This window comes from Hippopotamus amphibius, chromosome 9 (genome assembly GCF_030028045.1).
Source record: "Hippopotamus amphibius kiboko isolate mHipAmp2 chromosome 9, mHipAmp2.hap2, whole genome shotgun sequence".
Lineage (NCBI taxonomy): Eukaryota > Metazoa > Chordata > Mammalia > Artiodactyla > Hippopotamidae > Hippopotamus > Hippopotamus amphibius.
This window is the reverse complement of record NC_080194.1, coordinates 138,032,085-138,050,096: the sequence shown is the minus strand read 5'-3', so window position 1 is coordinate 138,050,096 and position 18,012 is coordinate 138,032,085. Positions and strand designations below refer to the sequence as shown.

At 48.0% G+C, this 18,012-nt stretch overlaps 1 protein-coding gene across 3 annotated transcripts; it reads right to left on the bottom strand.

Moving 5' to 3' along the window:
• Positions 1 to 7,665: 7,665 nt before the first annotated feature.
• Positions 7,666 to 17,558, bottom strand: ZNF789 (zinc finger protein 789). 3 transcript variants are annotated; one of them, XM_057695338.1, is made up of 5 exons: positions 17,515 to 17,558; positions 14,871 to 14,948; positions 12,225 to 12,351; positions 9,908 to 10,021; positions 7,666 to 8,813 (listed from the first exon to the last, which is right to left on the bottom strand). In XM_057695338.1, exons 2-5 carry the CDS (start codon positions 14,937 to 14,939, stop codon positions 7,801 to 7,803), a joined length of 1,323 nt encoding a protein of 440 aa, XP_057551321.1. In that variant the 5' UTR covers positions 14,940 to 14,948; positions 17,515 to 17,558; the 3' UTR covers positions 7,666 to 7,800. The 3 variants fall into 3 exon arrangements, with proteins under 3 accessions (XP_057551321.1, XP_057551320.1, XP_057551322.1); XM_057695337.1 differs by having other exon boundaries at positions 17,437 to 17,548; XM_057695339.1 differs by lacking the exon at positions 9,908 to 10,021 and having other exon boundaries at positions 17,437 to 17,548.
• Positions 17,559 to 18,012: the final 454 nt, after the last annotated feature.

The following is an 18,012-nucleotide window of genomic DNA, read 5'->3' as shown; positions in this document are numbered from 1 at the left end:
ACCCAGGAGGTGGCTGCCCTCCCCACCCCGCAGCTGATGACTGATTGATATGTGGTCACAAGGGGCTGACTCACTTGCCTCAGGGTGGGAAACTGTGGTGCAGTTTATGCTCCAGACCCACCCATCGTGGGTCCAGCTGAGACTGGACTAGATTTTATCAGGCTCCATCCACGCTCCTGTCCTCTGTCGTGTGTCATCCCCTTCACACCCTCAACAAATCACGTGGCTCTGAATCCTTGTCTCAGGCTCTGCTTTTGGGAGCCTGATCTAAGATGTGTGGCACCATGAGTGTCCTGTAAGAATGGGCTGTGGGGTTGGCTATTTGCCATGTGGCAATAAGGACCTTGTCACTGATGGTAGGTGGAGCACTGGTCGTCCCTGGCATATGGTGGCTGTTCAGTTGGGAGACATTCACTGTGGTGAACTGGGATGGAATTCAAGTAGAAGGCGATGTACCGACTTGGGTAAGGTTTGGGGAACAAAATGAAAATAATGTAAGGATTATGGAATTGAGTGGCTCTTGCTGAAAGCTCCTGGTTGCTTGAAGAGAGAAAATGACACACTCAGGACAAATATCCACCAACTTAATGCAACATGTGAGTGTCAGAGGACCTCCTCCGTGGCATTTAAGGAGACTCTTGTCACCTGCAAACAATTACAGAGCTAAAGGTGACTGAGACTTAAAGGTGATATAGGACTTAATTGAGATTGACAACTTCAGTAAAGCTGGTGTTAATATCTATTGAGTGTTCTAAACATCACGCTAAGTGCTTTAAGTGGATCACCTCACTCAATCCTCACATTATGAGGTGGTTTCACTTACTAGCGCCCTTGTTTTACAGTTGGGAAAAACTTGAAGTTCAGAATAGTTAATTCACGTGCCCAAAGTCACACAGCCAATAAATGGCTGAACGAGTATTTGAACGAAGATCACTTTGCCTCCAAAAGCTAAGCTCTTAAGCGCCAAATTATACTATGTCTTAGGTGATTAAACCTCAAAGATTACAAAGTGATGAAACGCTGTTCTTGTCGGTTTGTATGAAAGACAGTTTTGATCCAAGATATAAAATCATACAGTAATAGAATCTTAGAATTGTGAAGGGTTCAATGGTGCCATTATTCCTCCCACCCAATGGAGGGGTCCCCATGTAACTGTAGGCACATGCAGGCAACAAGTGCATAGTAACTGTCTTGAGCTGGAGAAAACATTTCCTGGCATCTGATTATCCAGTTTCTGCATGAAATCCTTTCACTGATGGGGAGTTCGTTGCCTCCCAGGGCAGCCTCTTTCATTTAAAACCGGCTCTGATTGCTAGAAACTTCTGAGTGAGCTGAAAACTATGCTGATCTGTGGTCTAGCTGCAGAAAAAAGAGTTTTATGATTTGAACATTCGACTGTTTTTTTGTCTGCCATTCAGTCATCACATCCATCATCACCTTACCTTCCAAACCTCCGAAAGCAAAGGGAAACAAAACATTAGGGTCATATATTTTGTTTCCTCAATTTTGGGACAAGTTAGAGCAAAATCTGTTTGTTCAAGATGCTGTGTCGTAATCTTTTTTTTCTTTAAGAACTTTTATTGAGATACAATTAACAAACTACATATATTTAAAGTGTACAATTTGATATTTTTTCTTATTAGTAATGTATATATGGCAATCCCAATCTCCCAATTCATCCCACTCGCTATTGTTTTTTAACACTAAAGTGTAAAGGACTAAAAGCAGAAAAGTAACAGGACAGTAGAATCTGCATTCCAATGACACCAGTAAATGCGTGCACGGAGCATGTTGCTTGAATTCTACAGAAGTGTTTGCTACGGTATTGGGGCTGGAAGGAAGCCTGTGACTGATTCTATCAATTTGTTGTTGCTGTTGTTGCTTTCACAAGAGTATCACAGCCATCTGAGTGCGAACAGGTCCGGGTTATCAGCTTGGGGTCCCGTCCCTGCAGAAGCAACAATTAGAAACAGACACCCATGTGCTAGTTCTCAAAACTTGTGACCTGCATCTTCCACCCAGGAGGCTAGATTCCCCATCAATTCCTTTCTTCTTTCTCATTAGTGAGGACATCCTTCTAAATCTTGGTCTTTTCCCGCAACTGAGGAGGAGGTTAAATTGCATAGCTTTAGAGAGGAACCACCGAGACCACGATATCTCCTGGATTCCTAGAGCACACCGATGGGGGTGGAGCTCCCGGGAGGGGGGGCGGAACCGTGACGCGCTTCCGGTAAGCTTTCCGGAACTCGTTCTATTTGTCCTTCAGGTGTGTTGCGTCCGCAGCTTCTCGGTTCCTGCAGCATGCCCGCGACTTGGAGTTCCCGGCCGCGGGTGACTAGGGGACACGAGATGCGTTACCCCCGGCAGGATGTGGGGAGAAGCCCCTCTCCCACGTTTCCCTCCCCCACTCACAGCCCAGCTTTGTGCTTTGACTTAACCTCAATTATGAGATCGATTAGGAAAGGCATTGGAGAAAAGACACTAGCATTTTCTGAGGTGTCCACATGGTCGGTTTCTCTGAACCCTCTCTACCTGGGCCTGGCTACGGCTGAATCGTCGCTGTGGCCTTTCCTCTGGGCCTGTGCACTCCTGGTGTCTCTTTCCTCTTGTTTTAAGAATACCAGTCCTATCCTCGAGGGATCCCACCCTCATGACCTCATTTAACCTTAATCACTTCCTTAATGGCTCTGTCTCCAAATACAGTCACACAGCAGGTTAGGGCTTCAATGCATGGATTTTGCGAGGGGCACACAGTTCAGTCCGGGACAGCTGGGAACTATCTTGTTACTCTTTGTATTTTCCCATAGCACCTAGCACAGCGCCCTGCGAAATGGCAAATCTAGATTTTTGTTAACAAAGTGATAGAAGGCCTGATGGGAGCTGGGAGCGGAGCTATACATTTAAATCTATCGTTTTAGCTTATCTTTGTTTTTAAAATTTCTGAGCTCTGTTCTGAAAGATCCTAAGCCCTGCTTGGGACTTCAAGGTCTCCAGGGCAATGGCACAGAGGTAAAAGGGAAGCTCCTGGGGCCTCCCGGGTGGAAACTGCAGGGGCAGGGTCTGTGCCCTCCCACTACCCCCAGCATTGTAACAAGCATCCCGGGTTCCTAGAGGGGATTGGGGTGGGGCTGTCTACCGCGCACGTGCAGTAGAGTCGCTGAGCGGGGTCGGGTGAGCCCTTGCTTCTCACAAGCTTACCGTCTGGCAGGATTCTGAACACGCGGTGATAACCGTTATTACCCCAGCAGGTGTCACAGTGGATGTGGGATCACTGGATGAGCATGGCATGGCTTGGGGGCCTCCGTGGCCATTCATCTTGCTGAGCAGAGATCACATTGCCACTTTGAATGATTGGACTAGAGCATCTGTCTTGGCATCCTGTCCCCTTCAGAACCCACCCTGGATTCTTTCTGGTGAGCAAAAGGCTTATCATAATTGCCACCCCCCCATTTTAATAATTTTTAATTGTCTGAGGCCCACTTGTCAGACTATATGGCTTAGCTTTTGGTTACAGCCCAATAATTCATCCGGTTCTTTGTTGAAATTCTTCAGTTCTTTTGGGAAAAAAATGCAGGAGGTATTGTTCTAATCTCGGATTAATGAAGAATATCTTAAACACGTGTTAAGTTAGTTTAATCATAACGGCTCTAACAAATAGACCTACAAAGGTCTAGTTGCTCAAACACAGTAGAAGTTGAGTCTTCACTCCTGTAACGGTGTAAGGCAGACATACATGACTGACAGGGAGGCTCTCCTCCAAGCAGTCAATCTGATGGCAGCCCTGCCATCTTCAAACGTGGCTTCCAAGACCTCCTTGGGGGTTTTCTAAGCTTGTCGGCTGGGAGAAGAGAACACGGACGTGTGAGACGGCTTTATGGGCCAAGCTAAGAAGTGGCACACATCATCTCTACTGCAGTCCATTGGTTAGAACTTGTGATCTAGCTGTGTGTCCAGGAAGGAGGAAAACAAATTTTTGATAAGCTGGCAGTGATCTGCAACAGGACTCATAAAGCACTAACTATAGAAGATTGATGAATTCAACTACCTTACATTAGGAAAAGACACACAAAATAGGAAGCACAGGGACTTCCCTGGTGGTGCAGTGGTTAACAGTCTGCCTGCCAATGCAAGGGACAGTGGTTCGATCCTTGGTCCGGGAAGATCCCACATGCTGCGGAGCACCTAAGCCCGTGTGCCAAAACTACTGAGCCTGAGCTCTAGAGCCCTTGAGCCACAGCTATTGAGCCCTCATGCCACAACTACTGAAGCCCATGCGCCTAGAGCCTGTGCTGTGCAACAAGAGAAGCCACCACAATGAGAAGCCCACGCACCGCAAGTAAGAGTAGCCCCTGCTTGCCGCAACTAAAGAAAGCCCATATGCAGCAACAAAGAGCCAACGCAGCCAATAAATAAATAAATAAATAAATAAAAATAGGAAGCACAGCCCAGGAAGATGAAAAGATACTCAACTGCATTAGTAATAAGAGAAATGCAGATTAAACCACAATTAGATGCAATTTCACAAAAGATTATCAAATCTTTCAAAATCTGTCAGTACCAAGTACTGACAAAGATATAGAATGGTGGGAACTCTCACCTGCTGTTGGGTAAGTCATTACATTTATTAGGGAAAACAGTTTGGCCGTGCCATGTGGCATGTGGGATCGTAGTTCCCTGACCAGGGATTGAACCTACTCTCTGCATTGGAAGTGGAGTCTTAACCCCTGGACTGCCAGGGAAGTCCCTGGCCAAACTTCTTAAAGTTGAACATGTATATATCTCATTTCTAGGTCTTTTCACAGGGAACCAAGAGGCGTGTTGACATGCTGTTTTATAAAAGCTCCAAACTGGAAACATCATGAAAACCCATCAACAAAAGAATAGATTCATAAGTTGTGCTGTATTCCTGCAGTGGGAGACAGTATCAGTGAATGTGATTGAACCACAGCTAAACAGAAAGATGCGTGATTCTCAAAACACATGTGCAGTGAAAGAACAAGAGTATGACTCCATGTATGTAAAGTTCTGAAAAAGGAGAACTAAGTAATACATCGTCCAGACATAAATAGATAGGTGGTACGTCTACATAATATAAGGGAATGATTAACATAAAACTCGAGTATTTGTTAACCTTTGGTGAAGAGGGAGGGAGAAGAGATTGGACAGCATATAAGAGGCTTTCGTGATTCTGAAAATGATCTGTTTCTTACCTAGTATGAGGATGCAGGGGTATTCTTTTTATTATCATTTACTGTCATAAATCCTTTTCAAAAAAAGGTGCAACTTTTCAAGTCCAGTGGAGTATTCTAGACTCTCCTGACCTTTGCTGTTTGAGCTGATGGTTGCTCAGTGCAGCCAGGCATGGAGGGCAGTGGCTCCAGCCCATTAGCCAAATAGAAAAGCCAAAACTTGAGCATTTCTTCTCCTTTACCTTCCTTGGAGGGCTAGTTTGGAGCTCCTGCCCTACTGCTAACTATTGACAAACATGACCATATACTGACAGTGACATTGCTGACCTGTGCTCCTGGCCTGGTGACCGTCCAGCCTCTGGGGAAGGCAGGAAGCCTGTCCTGCACTCCAGGCACTCTTGAGCTGGGGACCCCTTTCTCCCAAAGCAAATTAGTGCAGCAAGGCTTCCAGAACAGCCCCACCCCTCCCCTCCTTTGTGTCCCAGGAATTCTACTGGAAAAAAAATTTTCAGCAAATGAAACATTTCATAGGGGCCATTTATAAAGGGAAAGAAAGTCCATTTAACTCAGCTGTAGGGAAGGAAGTGGCACCAAATTCAAGCTCCCTTGTTCCTCCATAGGAAGTCCTTAGGGTCTCTCCAGCAGTGCTGATCTGGAGACATGGCTTTTGATTGAGGAACATAATTTCTTAACCTTTTAAAATTTTAGTTTAAACAGGCTCAGGAGGCTAGTGGCTGCCATATTGAAGAGTGCAGCTGTTTTCTTCTTGGGACAGATGTGGCTGAAGGTAGGCACTCACGTCACCTCTGGATCCTTAGCTGTACCCTCTCTCTCTCTGGAGAGCTAGAAGCATGTATGTTATCTATACAAGATGGATTTAATAGCCTGAGCCAGACTGTGTACTCAAGCCTGAATCTGCTTTCAGAGGCCCCCAGCTCCCAAGGTGGTTGTGAGTGAGACTTAATCTATCATTGGCTTACTTCCTCCTGTCAGAGGCCTCGACGTCTTCATATTGCTCAGGGAAATACAATTTGGCAGCCTTTCCTTCCAGCCAGTTCCTGCCTTTCGGTACAAAAATACTGATGTTGAACCCAATATATAATCTAACACTTACTATTTTCCTCCTGGAAAGCTGAAGGTGCCTTTATTTTATGGAGGTGCCACGTGTTTTCTTCTCATTCCCAACAGAACTTGGTTGTGTTTACATGCTGGTAAGAAATCATGGAACTGGTAAGAACAAGAAAATAATCAAACCAAGGGATGTGATTCATGTGAGAGGGTCTAAACAGCAGCAGTTTACTTGTGGGGAGAAGAGGTGTTGAAATACTGGTAGGGGGGTTAGAAGGGACAGAGAGAAGGGCAGACAGCTAACAGAGCTGCTACCATGGAGAGTGAATGTGCGTCACCCCACGGAAAAACTCTGAAAACAGTGTGAAACACACACTTCACAGATTGTCCGCCCTAGGGGAGAGGGAGATCTGGTATTTGTCAAAATCCCATCAAGCATGGCTGAGGGCTGCCCCCGGAGCAGTGGCCTTTTGTGGTTTTAGAAGCTCTCCGGCCAGGAGATACAGATAGTGCAAGCTGGCAGAAGCACACGGCGGGGTAACCTGGGGCGGGGCAACCTGGGGCAGGGTAACCTGGGGCAGGGCACCAGCAGCATCTGCTCTGAACAATGACTTCAAACTCTCAGGAGAACCTGGTAGCACACTAACTTTAGTTTCTGGATAAGTTTTGTTAATTCTTAATACTTAATAGTACTAGTAGTAGCCCTTACTTTTTTTTTGGCGGGGGGGGGGGGGGGTGGTATCTTTGTTGCCGAGCACGGGCTTCTCAGTGCCGTGACTTCTCTTGTTGCGGAGCACAGGCTGTAGGCATGTAGGCTTCAGTAGTTGTGGCTCACAGGCTCTAGAGCGCAGGCTCAGTAGTTGTGGCACACGGGCTTAGTTGCTCCACCGCATGTGGGATCTTCCTGGCCCAGGGACTGAACTGTGTCCCCTGCATTGGCAGGCAGATTTTTAACCACTGAATGACCAGGGAAGTCCCAGCCCTTACTTTATTTTTAAAAAGTCTATACAATCTCAGGTAATTTTTCTATATGAAACCAAGAAAGGCATTCTTAAATCATTCATGATCCAGAAAACGGTCTCCAGCCTGGGGGACCAAAGAGTAAAACTTCTGTGCCTTCCATCTGCCTTGACTTGACTTGGGGAAATGAAGGTAAAGGGGACCCAGGGAGACTGGACACGACAGCCCATGGCACTTCTATTAAGTAATTAAAAAAAAAAATCTAGTTTTATTGTTTTTTTGGGTTTTTTGTTTGTTTGTTTTTGGTTGTGCTGCACGGCATGTGGGATCTCAGTTCCCGGACCAGGGATGGAACCCATGCCTCCTGCATTGGAAGTGCATGGTCTTAACCACTGGACCACCAGGGAAGTCCTCTATTAAGTAATTCTTGACTGCAGCAAGAAAGTTAGCTATGAAGAGAGGGTCCCCACGAAAATCATTTCAGTTCCTGTTTATTAATTTTCGTAAAACAGTTGAGTTAAAAACACGTACTTGCAAGAGTGGTTAAGTCCTGGTCTTTAAATGGTAGCTTTTCCGGTTTCTGTCACGTAGGTACCTGCTCTCTGTGAGTACCCTGATGCTTAATAAAGCTTGTGCGCCAACTGAAAGACTTCCCACACTTGTCACACCTGTAGGGTCTCTCTCCGGTATGAATGACCTCATGTCGATGCAGATTTGCCTTAAAACTGAACGTTTTCCCACATTCTCTACATTCAAAGAATTCCTCCTTGGTGTGGATTCTTTGATGCTGAAGGAGATCTACATTCCGCCCAAAGGATTCTCCACATTCGCTGCACTTGTGAGTGTTCTGTTTACTGTGAATCTGTTGATGGCTCATGAGGGTTGAATGCCGGCCAAAGGCTCTTCCACATTCAGTGCATTTATGGGGTTTCTCTCCACTGTGGATTAACTGATGTCGAATGAGGGTCGAATTCTGACGAAACGTCCTTTCACACGCGCTGCATTTATAGGGCTTTTCTTTGGTATGGATCCTCTTATGTTCAACCAGATACGCCATCTGACGGAAACACTTTCCACACTCATGACACTTATATGGCTTTTTTTGTGAGTGACACTGTTTGTGGACAGTCAGGGCGGACTTGTGTTTGAAGGCTTGCCCACATATGTCGCACTCAAAGGGATCCTCTGAACTGTGAATTCTCTGATGTCGAACAAAATTTGCCTGACGCCGGAAGACGCGTCCACATTCACTACATTCGTAAGATTTTGCATTTGTAAGAATTCGCTTATGCTTCAAAAGCAGAGATGTCCGGTGGGAGGGTTTTCCATACTCATCATATTTGCCCTGCTTCGTCCTTGTCTGAGCTTTCCGATCTTGAATAAGGTTAAGGTTCTGAAGGAAGTCCTTACAGCATTCATCACCAATAGTAGGGCGTGAAAGTCCGTAAAGGTCCACAAATTTGTTACATTCAAGTAACTTTTCTAAAGGTTTCCTGGCTGTTTTCTGCTTTACCACCAACATCTTACATGACTCTAAATCTTCAGAAATGTTCTGCTTTGGAGTTAGCTCTTCCATCTTGAATCTGGCTTCAGAACCTAGCCAAAAAAAAGAGAAAGTATATAAATGACCTGACAGCCACAGAAGGAAGAAAAGAATCCAGGTGGTTTGTGAAATGAAACTCAAACGAGGCTAAGAAGTGCTCACCTAGTTACATCGTCATACTACAGAGGCCAATACTCTGATTTCCTTAGGACCCTCGGCTTTCATATCAGAGAGAGCTCTTGACACCACCTGACCAACTAGAATGTGCTCAAGAGTGTGTCAGAGAACGTGAGAATTGAGTAAATCCATCACCATTAGTGGGATAACAGCTTCCTCTAGGTACCCGGCAGTGTCACGTAACTGCAAGAGAGAGGCAGCATCTTGTATTTTTCTAGATAAGCATGTTTTTAATAATTCTGGGAGAAAACTTCTTAAAAATGGAGAAAGTGTATAAGATAGAATAGAAGAGGAACCAGAGAGAAATAGGCACAAAACCAATGAAACAGAGCAGTGATTCTCAACCAGGGATGGTGCTGCGGGAACACAGTGGGTGGAGGCCACGGATGCTGCTACAGAGCCTACACGGCTCAGGACAGGCCCCCGCAGCCCAGGGTGAAACCGCCCAAAACGTCAACAGTGCCGAGGCTGCGAAACCAAGGGCAGAGGGATGTGAGACAGGCCAGAAGCAGCAGTCAGGACATGGTGAGTGGGAAAAAGCAGGAACGTCAAGAAAGACCGAGGGAACGTGGAAAACAAAGTGAGAGCAAGAGAACAAGAGAAAAGTATAGAGAAAGTGTACGCGATGAGGGTAGAAAAAAAGGAGTATCTAGGATGGCACAGGAGCCATCCGGAACACCAGCCCAGCTGGTTTTTAGAGAAGCACTTCAACTGCAGTGAAAGGAGGATGAGCTTTACAGACCTGGACGTCAAATCCCAGCTGTCAACCTACTAGCCACATGACAGACATCCCAGTCCCTAGGTTTCTTCACCTGGGAACACCCACCATCTGCAGGGGGGCAGTAGGGATGAAGGAGCAGGAGGACGGGCGCCAGACCCCGGCTCAGTATCTTGGTGTGGGAGGGGCCTGGTGAGCAGGGGCCCCTTCCTCTGTGTGGCCCCCACAGGGCCAGGTCTTCTCCTCACCCACCTGGGCAGGCACTACCGGAAGCCTTCCTAGTCCCAGCTCTTGGTAGATCCAGGATCCACGGCTCTTCCCACTGCTCCAGCTGACAGATCACCTCAGGTGTGGGAAACTGAAATCCTACCCGTGGGGAAGGAAATGGGATGTGGTGGTTAGTGAGTGGCAGGAGATGTCCCAGAGCTCAGTTTACCCCTTGGGGTCTAAGTGGTGGAGCCACAGTGACAAGCAGAGAGACAGTAATCGGAAGGGCTGGTGAGGACAGGAACCGGCACAACCTTTATTGAAAGCCTGCACAGTCCTCACACTCTTGGATGCGGTCATTTCACACTTAGAAATGTAGCCTCAGGAAAATTTGGACAAAGGTCCGTGTACCAGGGATGTTCAGCCGAGTTCTAACAAACAACGCAAACCGGAAGTAAACTCAGGGTCAGCAGGGGAATGATTCACATGGAGCACCTGAATACAGCCAAGGCAGAGTCTTAGGCAGATACTGAAAAGCTGTGTGTTCAAAGAATACTTCTTTTCCCCCAGTGCATCTGATACATTTTTCAAAGAATGTTTCTTAAAACAGGAAAATGCTCCCTAGATACTTTAAAGTAGAATACAAAACTCATGTGTAGCATAATTCAAAACTCATGTAAATTATGATCCAAATTTTGTTTTTATAAACTGTGTGTGTGTATATACAGATCTTCTACTTACGACAGGGTAACTTCCCGATAAATGCAATCTAAGTTGAAAATATCGTTAAGTCAGAAATGTATTTGTTACACCTAACCTCCTGAACGTCATAGCTTAGCCTCGCCTACCTTAAGTATACTAAGAACACTGACATTAGGCCACAGCTGGGCAAGATCATCTAACACAAAGCCTACTTCATAATAAAGTCGTGAAAATCTCTTGTAACTTACTGAATACTGTACTGAAAGTGAACAACAGAATGGCTCTAAATGTACCGGGTGGCTGCCCTCATGACAGCGTGATCACAGGGCTGCCTGGGAGCTGCAGCTCTGAGCCCAGCATCACAGGAGAGGATGGTCCCATGTGTCTCAACCCGGGGAAAAGAAAAACTTCAAAGTGCACTTTCCACTTAATGTGTATTGCTTTCACATCATTGTAAAGTCGAAAAATCTTAAGCTGAACCATCATAAACAGGACCTTCTGTATACGAAGGTGAAAAGACTTGGAAAAAGTAAACCAAAATGTTAACAGGGTTAATGCTGGCCAGTGGGCGTGCAGGTGATTGTAATTTTCTCCTCCATTCATGAGCATTTTGATAACACAGGGAAAACGCTGATACTATAATGTTGTTTTAAAGGGATTACAGAATTATATATAGACTATGCTCAGCTAGCTCTTTTAAAAAGCACAGGAAAAAAACCAGGAAGGAAATATTCCAAAATAGTGTGTTACCCCTGAAAGTTTTCCCCTTCCCTTCATGCTTTCCTATATTCAAGTATGCTCTTGTAATGTTTTTAAAATAAACAGTAAAACATCCAGTGGTGGGTGAACAGTCCCATGAGAGGTGGTCAAGACTCTGTGCCAAGAGTGTCAGCGTGGGGTCCAAGATGCCCCAGAAAGAGGAATTCATCCAGGAACCTCTCACGGTAGGAGACCCTGCATGGGAGTAAGACAAAGGTAGGCTCCTGGGGAGATGGAAGCTGTGAAGATTCAGAAGTGAAGTTGGTGTGGAATCACTTCCTGGGCACCCAGGCACATTGTAAACAAGGAAGGAAGGAAACCATTTTCAGACAGAAGAGAGAAAAAGACTTTTCAAGAGAGTAAGATGCTAGGCTTGGAATCCACATCGGCCATAGTCTTTTCAACTCCTAGGGGTCTTACAGGTGTAGAGGCTTCGGGTCAGAGTGGGGAACGGGCTAAGCGGCTCTGAACTCTAAAACAGAGGAAAATATTCATTGTCCACAATCCCTTACTGGAAAACTTTGAGGCCAGATTTCTTTCAGGACTCAGAATTTTTCCAGATTTCAGAAAAGTGCCTTGGTAGGTGTATTTTCTATTATGTACCAACCCCAACATGGGTGGGAGCTCAAACCTTAAACACACTGATATTTCTGATGCTGTATAGATATATATAGATACAAAGACCAAATGAGAACAAGGATGATAAACAGCAGATGATGAGTAGCTTCCTGTAGGATAAAGATCAGGTTTAACTACCTGATGACTTCAGGTTGGGTCTTATAGCCAAACCAGTTATGAAAAAACTTCTGGCTTTCAGAGCTTTTTCTGCTTTTGGAATTGCAGATAAGAAACTGAGGACCCGTGTAGATACTCCAAGTCAAATCTTAAGCCGACTCCTTACCCAAGGAGAGCACGTTTCTGTAGTTGTCCAGCATCACGTCTCTGTAGAGGTCCTTCTGAGCCCAGGCCAGTGTGTCCCACTCTTCCCTGGTGAAGTACAGAGCCACGTCCTCAAAGGACAGCAACCCCTGGAAACACAGCGACTAATCACAGCTGCAATTCTTACAACAACTTTGTGAGCTATTATTACTATCCTACAGGCGAGGGCTGAAGAGGGGAAGTGACTGGCGGAGCTCATTCAGTTAATTAGCAGACTCAGGGCTCAACTCGAGTCTTCCCACCCTCGGGCCAGGCACGTTCTTTCTTCTGCACTAGAGTCGTTTTCTCTAGAGGGACAGATGGTCAGTATTTGAGGCTTCTCTGGCCATTTGGCCTCTGCTGCAGTCACTCAGCTCTGCTGTGGCAGCACAGACGCAGCACAGACAGCAGGAGAGAGAACGGGTGTGGCTGTGATCCAATAAAACTACTCCCGGGTCCAGGGGAATTTGGGTCCAGGTGAGTTGGCCGCCCCTGCTCTGTTCGGTCCTGCCTTCCACATCCTGCGTTTCTTCTGCCCGGTTCTCTTAGGAAAGAGATGCTGCTCTCCCATGAGGTCACTGAGGACGGGGCAGCGTGCAGGCCATTCACATAGCGACACACAGGCTTCTGGGAACCAACCAGGCGGGGGAGCTCCTGGGGCTCAGAGGAGGCAGCCCAGCAGGGAGGGACTGAGGGAGAACCCCCAGCATCGATCCCCTCCGGGCCTCTGGTCCCCACTCCCATCTCCTGTCGCCCTGCCAGAAGCAAGAGTAGGGGAGCCCATGGATGGAGAACATAAAGGCCAGCCTCCCAGGGCGCAGACAAAGTGCGGAACAGTGAAGAGTGTCTCCGCGGGTCGAACAGAGACCGCTGAGCACAGCGCCCAGGGCAGAAGCTTCCATCTGCATCTGCGTGTCCAGCTCTGGGGCCAAGAGGCTGCTGCGGCCCGCGAAGCAGAGGCCTGGTGTCTGCCCCCCACACTCTCTGTGGTTCAGGGGCGTTTGTGCAGGAAGGGCTTCAGCAATAGGAATACCACCCCCACCCGAGACGCTTCACGCCACTCCCCTCTGCAGATGGACCCCTGAGTCTCCCAAATGACAGGCCTATCCTCCCACCCACACCTGGCTCCAGGGTTTGGGTCTCAAGTCTCCTCTCCCCCCGATCCCGACTGTCCTCCTTCCCCAGCGCTGCCTGCAGACACCCCCCACCCCCAACCCGGCCGCTGCCGTCTCTGCACCTGCGTGGAGGCTCCCAGGTGCTGGGATAAAACAGTTCAAACCCCCAGAGTTCTCTCTGTCTCGGGGTTTTCTAGCTGGGCCCTCAATGTGGCTCGGCAGGTCTCGCCCTCACGGTCCTCACCAGTGGTCGCCTTCCCCTTTATCACTCCTGTTCCTCCAGGAGACGTTTACTGCGCACCAAGAAGTCACCAGCCCCCAGGCTACACACCAGGGATAGGAGTGCACAGAGGGGACAGCTGCTGCCGGGCCCACAGGACCAGCTCCTCAGGCTGCGCACTGCTCAACTCTAGGGGACACCACTCACATGGCAGCTGTGACAACAGCCCCCAGAGCTGCTATGTGCACCACCTGTGTGACCCACAGAGCCCTGGTCCCGCTTCAGGGAGGGAAGGGTCCAGTGGGGAAGCGGGAGAAGTTTACATGGTGACAGTCCAGGAGTCTACATCCCACAGGGGCTCGCCCACCCCCTCCTCTCAGGGGACACTGCCAGTCATGTCCCAGAAGACAGCCCCTGGGGCACATGGCCCTCACCTCCTCCCACCTCCCCACTGGCTCCTGAGACATTTCCCAAACTGGCCGCACCCCTCACCTGTGGGCACGTCCTCTGGCAGTCAGGGGCGTCAGGGAAGGCGGGAGAGGCCGCCAGAAAGGCAGGCAGAGCTCTGAGATCCCTCAGCAAATGCAGACTCACTGGGCCAATGGGTCAAACCGCTGCCCCTCGAACGCTCTTCCTCCCTCCCTCCCATCCAAGACTGTTCTTTCCAAAGGTCGCGATGGCTTCCTCCCGTGTCTCCTCACTCTTCAACTCGGCTTCTCACAATCACCCTCCATCGTGTTGCAAATTCAGTAACTAAGCATCCATTGTACCTTTAATGCCAGCAGATCAGAGCTGATCCCATGTCGCAGGGATGAGCTATGTTTCCATAGCTCCCTCCCCAAATGGCTTGTAAGCGCCTCAGGTAAGAGTTTCTCTCCCAGCATAAAAAGGCAGTACTTTCTGGTATACAGCAGGTACACAATCATGCTCACTGACAAAACAAGGAGCAATTGTGGCGACAACAGCTAAAACTTACAGAGGGCTCAAAACAGCACTAGATACTCTGGCAAGTACTCCACACGCCTCACTTCATTGCATCCTCACAACTGTGACAGCTACTGTCATTATCCCATTTTCCAGATAAGGAAACCGTGGCCCAGAGAGATTAGGTAATGCATCTAAAACAGAGCCTGGATGCGAGCCTGTTTGACCCCCGAGTTCAAATTCTTTACATCATACCTTCCAAGGGGGAACCATCCCCCAGCTGATAAAGACGGCTCGACCTGAACAGGAGTGAAAGCCATCGCCTGGCGCTGAGACTACACCAAGGAAGGGGAGGAGGAACCCAGCTTACCTCCCACGGGACTGGCAGGAACACGACTTCCATGGCCTGGTCTCTGAGATGGGGCAGGCTCCCGGCCATCAGGCTAAGCTGAAGGAGAGAAAAAGAGAACAAGTAAGGCCAGCCCCAACTGGAAGCTCTCTCAGCAGGCAGCCCTGGGACAGGGAATTCCAGCAGGGCCAACAAACCTCAGCTAGTACAACGCACTGTGTTTGGTGTTGGAATATGTGATAAAATGAAAGCAACTGCGAGAATACTCTTGTTAGGTATTTCTGAAGCTAAATCAATTTCCAGTCTTTATCCAAAGAAACCTGTGGCCCTGCCCTCCCCTCCTCCCTAGAATACGAGGGTACGTCAAAAATTACCAGCCCTCTGGTAATACTAAAACTTCTATAAATTCTCTAGCCAGAGGGCGGATAATTTTTGACGCACCCTCGTATATTCTGCAGCACCTCACTGAGAGGCTCAATACACCGAGGGACCAGACCCAAACCACAAGCAACACAGCAACAGGCCCCGATCAGGACTTGGTCGACAAGTGCCAGCTTATGCCTAATATGTACCCCCTCCTCCATCTGGGACCAACAGGCAAGGCCAAATATGCTCCCGTACCCAGTCACCTGGGATGTCCTGCTTCTTTTATTTAACCTGCCTCCAGCTTTTCCAAGCTAATCACCTCCAAGCTCAGCATATTTGAGTTTTCCCTCTTTTCCACCATAAAGCTTCCCTTGCTTGCCTTTGAGTCTCTGCCAAACACACGTGATAGTGGCCAGTTCCCTTATACAGCAGCCTCTGAATGAAGAGCCTTTGCTTGTCCTCATTTGGGTGGCCTTCATTTATTTCTGTATCACAGGAATCAGCTCAGAGAACGTAACAATGATTTTAAGGCAGTTATCAGAGATTTTAGGCGACATATGATATACAAAGAGCTAATTGTTGTCAAAAGAAAATTCAGAGGACTTTACTTGATCTGAACATTTTTTGGAGCAAAACCCAAACTGTGACGAGGGAGACTTGAAAACAAAGTCTTAAGGAGCCGGTCTCTCAGCAGTTACCGCTGTTTATAAAGCATAAGGGGTGGCAGAATAAACTACCCCAAAATATACCTCTTTGGAATACTCCATTATTTCAAGCTGCGGGCACTTAAAAAACAGCTGTTTAAAAAATAGGCAAGGGAGGAAATCCGTGGCAATCCAGTGGTTAGGGCCCCCGGCTTTCACTGCCAGGGCCGGGGTTCCATCCCTGGTCAGGGAACTAAGATCCCACAAGCTACGTGGACCCACTGATGCTAAGCCCCATGTCAGCAAACCAACACTTAATTCCTAACCTAACTGCTGTTTCAGCCTCTTCCAGGAATAGAACCTCCTTCCCCTTTCCCTACGAAGATCTTATTTAGGTCTGAATTCTCAGCCATCTCAGGAGTTAATCATTTTTCCTTGGGTATCTTCCATGTTCACATGAGGTATACACATGAAGAAACTTGTTTTCATCTTTTATTGCAGGGGTCTCAGCTACGTACTCAGAAGGAGAGAAAATTACTTTCCTCCCATGCATATGAATGAGAAAGTACATTGTTTTCTATTGGGACTGGTTACTAGAAATTGACTTTCCTTTTAGAAGAGTAGCACCATACAAGTTTACTTGTTTGTAGTCGACTGGCTAGGAAGCTGCAAGGTCAGCCTGACATGACGAAAGCTTGTTTTCTTTAAGGACAGAGCCAGCATTTGGGGGAAATTAGGACAGTTTTAAAGTTGTGTTTCCACAGCGATGGCTGGTCGGCCTAGGGGCATACCCAAAACTGTGGCCTCCACTTTGATTCTTCTTTAACATAATAAAGTCAATGTTGTTTCTCTCAGGGAGTACACACATGACGGGATACAGAGGATTTTCATTTTTTTCTTGTGCTTCTCCGGCCACCGGCGAACCCTGCTTTATGTAAGTACATCTTTAAGAAAGTCCCTCACACACCGTTTACGCTGCCTAAAAACACAGTTCCTAAGCCCTCGAGCCTCTTAAGCAGGGAGGCACTCCCCAGACGGTCCTGATCAAGGGTTCCAAGGTTGGGGAAGGGACCCTTTCATTATCTAAACTAGATTATCTGCTATGAGCACTGTGCATTTGGAAGTCAGAATCCATAATCCAATCTGTTAATCCAAAACAAACCCAAAGCGAATAATAGTATCAATCAGCCCTTCTTTCATTCGTCGACGGTATTCTTCCCTAATGCCGAAGCCCTGATACACTCAATACTCAGAGACCGGCGTCTTCAGGAAGACGCTCGTCGGTAAATGCCCTGAAGCTCGGGGTGGGCTAGAGGGCTGGGGAGTACGGAGGAGAGGGGGGTGTCTCTCCCGCCCTCACACAGTCTGAGGCGGGGCCACCGTGGCTTCCCCACTGCACTCACTCCTCCCATCACACTAGCTCCTTGCTCCCCAAACCTCGGCGCCTCCGACCCCCGCCGCGCCGCCTCCTCCAGTAAGTCCTCAGGATGCACCTGCGGCTGCCACGGAGCTGGGCTCCCCTTCGAGGTACCCGGCCGGACCCGGAATCAGGTCGGAACCCCTGAGCTAACCCCCACCTGAGGGCGCGACGCGGAACGTCCCTGTGCCTGTCGCCCGGATCACTGGCGCGCGCCGAGCCGACGGTCCTCGAGTACCTTCTAGGAACCGCGGAGGCTTCGCAACTCTCTGATCTGGGGTGAGGGGTGGGGCGGGGCGCTCTTGTCTCTCGCACCCGCCGCTCCTGGCCGGGACCAATCAACTGCCGCAGAGGGCGTTGACTAGGCCATGTGACTTCCAGGCCACGCCCCGGCCCGTTCCCGCCTATCCTGGAGGTCCGGAATGTCTCCTAGGGATAGGCTAGGGGCGTTAAGAATGCTAATACGAAGTCCTTCCCCTTCGCACTTCCCCTTCGCATAGAGATGTCGCAGAATCTCTAGGTGTGAGTCCTCGTGCAGTTTGGTATTTTTAAAAGCTCCTCTTTGTAGTGTAAAGTAGAATGACTTTTTAGAGAGTCGACCCTGGACACAGCGCTACCAGGCAAAAAAAATATGTTGACTAATGAATTATAACACAACTTATCTTACTAACATAAAAACAGAAATAGATATTTATCTGAAATTATGTTATTCGAAATTGTTTAATTTCTGTTACAT

What these genes read in the sequence shown, in the direction of transcription:
- ZNF789 (XM_057695338.1), bottom strand. Translation starts at nt 14,939, where the DNA reads ATGGCCGGGAGCCTGCCCCATCTCAGAGACCAGGCCATGGAAGTCGTG. An exon ending in TCCTGCCAGTCCCGTGGGAG is followed by an intron (nt 12,352 to 14,870) that starts GTAAGCTGGGTT and finishes CTGTGTTTCCAG; the next exon opens with GGGTTGCTGTCCTTTGAGGA. An exon ending in CAGAAACGTGCTCTCCTTGG is followed by an intron (nt 10,022 to 12,224) that starts GTAAGGAGTCGG and finishes CCCCACGGGTAG; the next exon opens with GATTTCAGTTTCCCACACCT.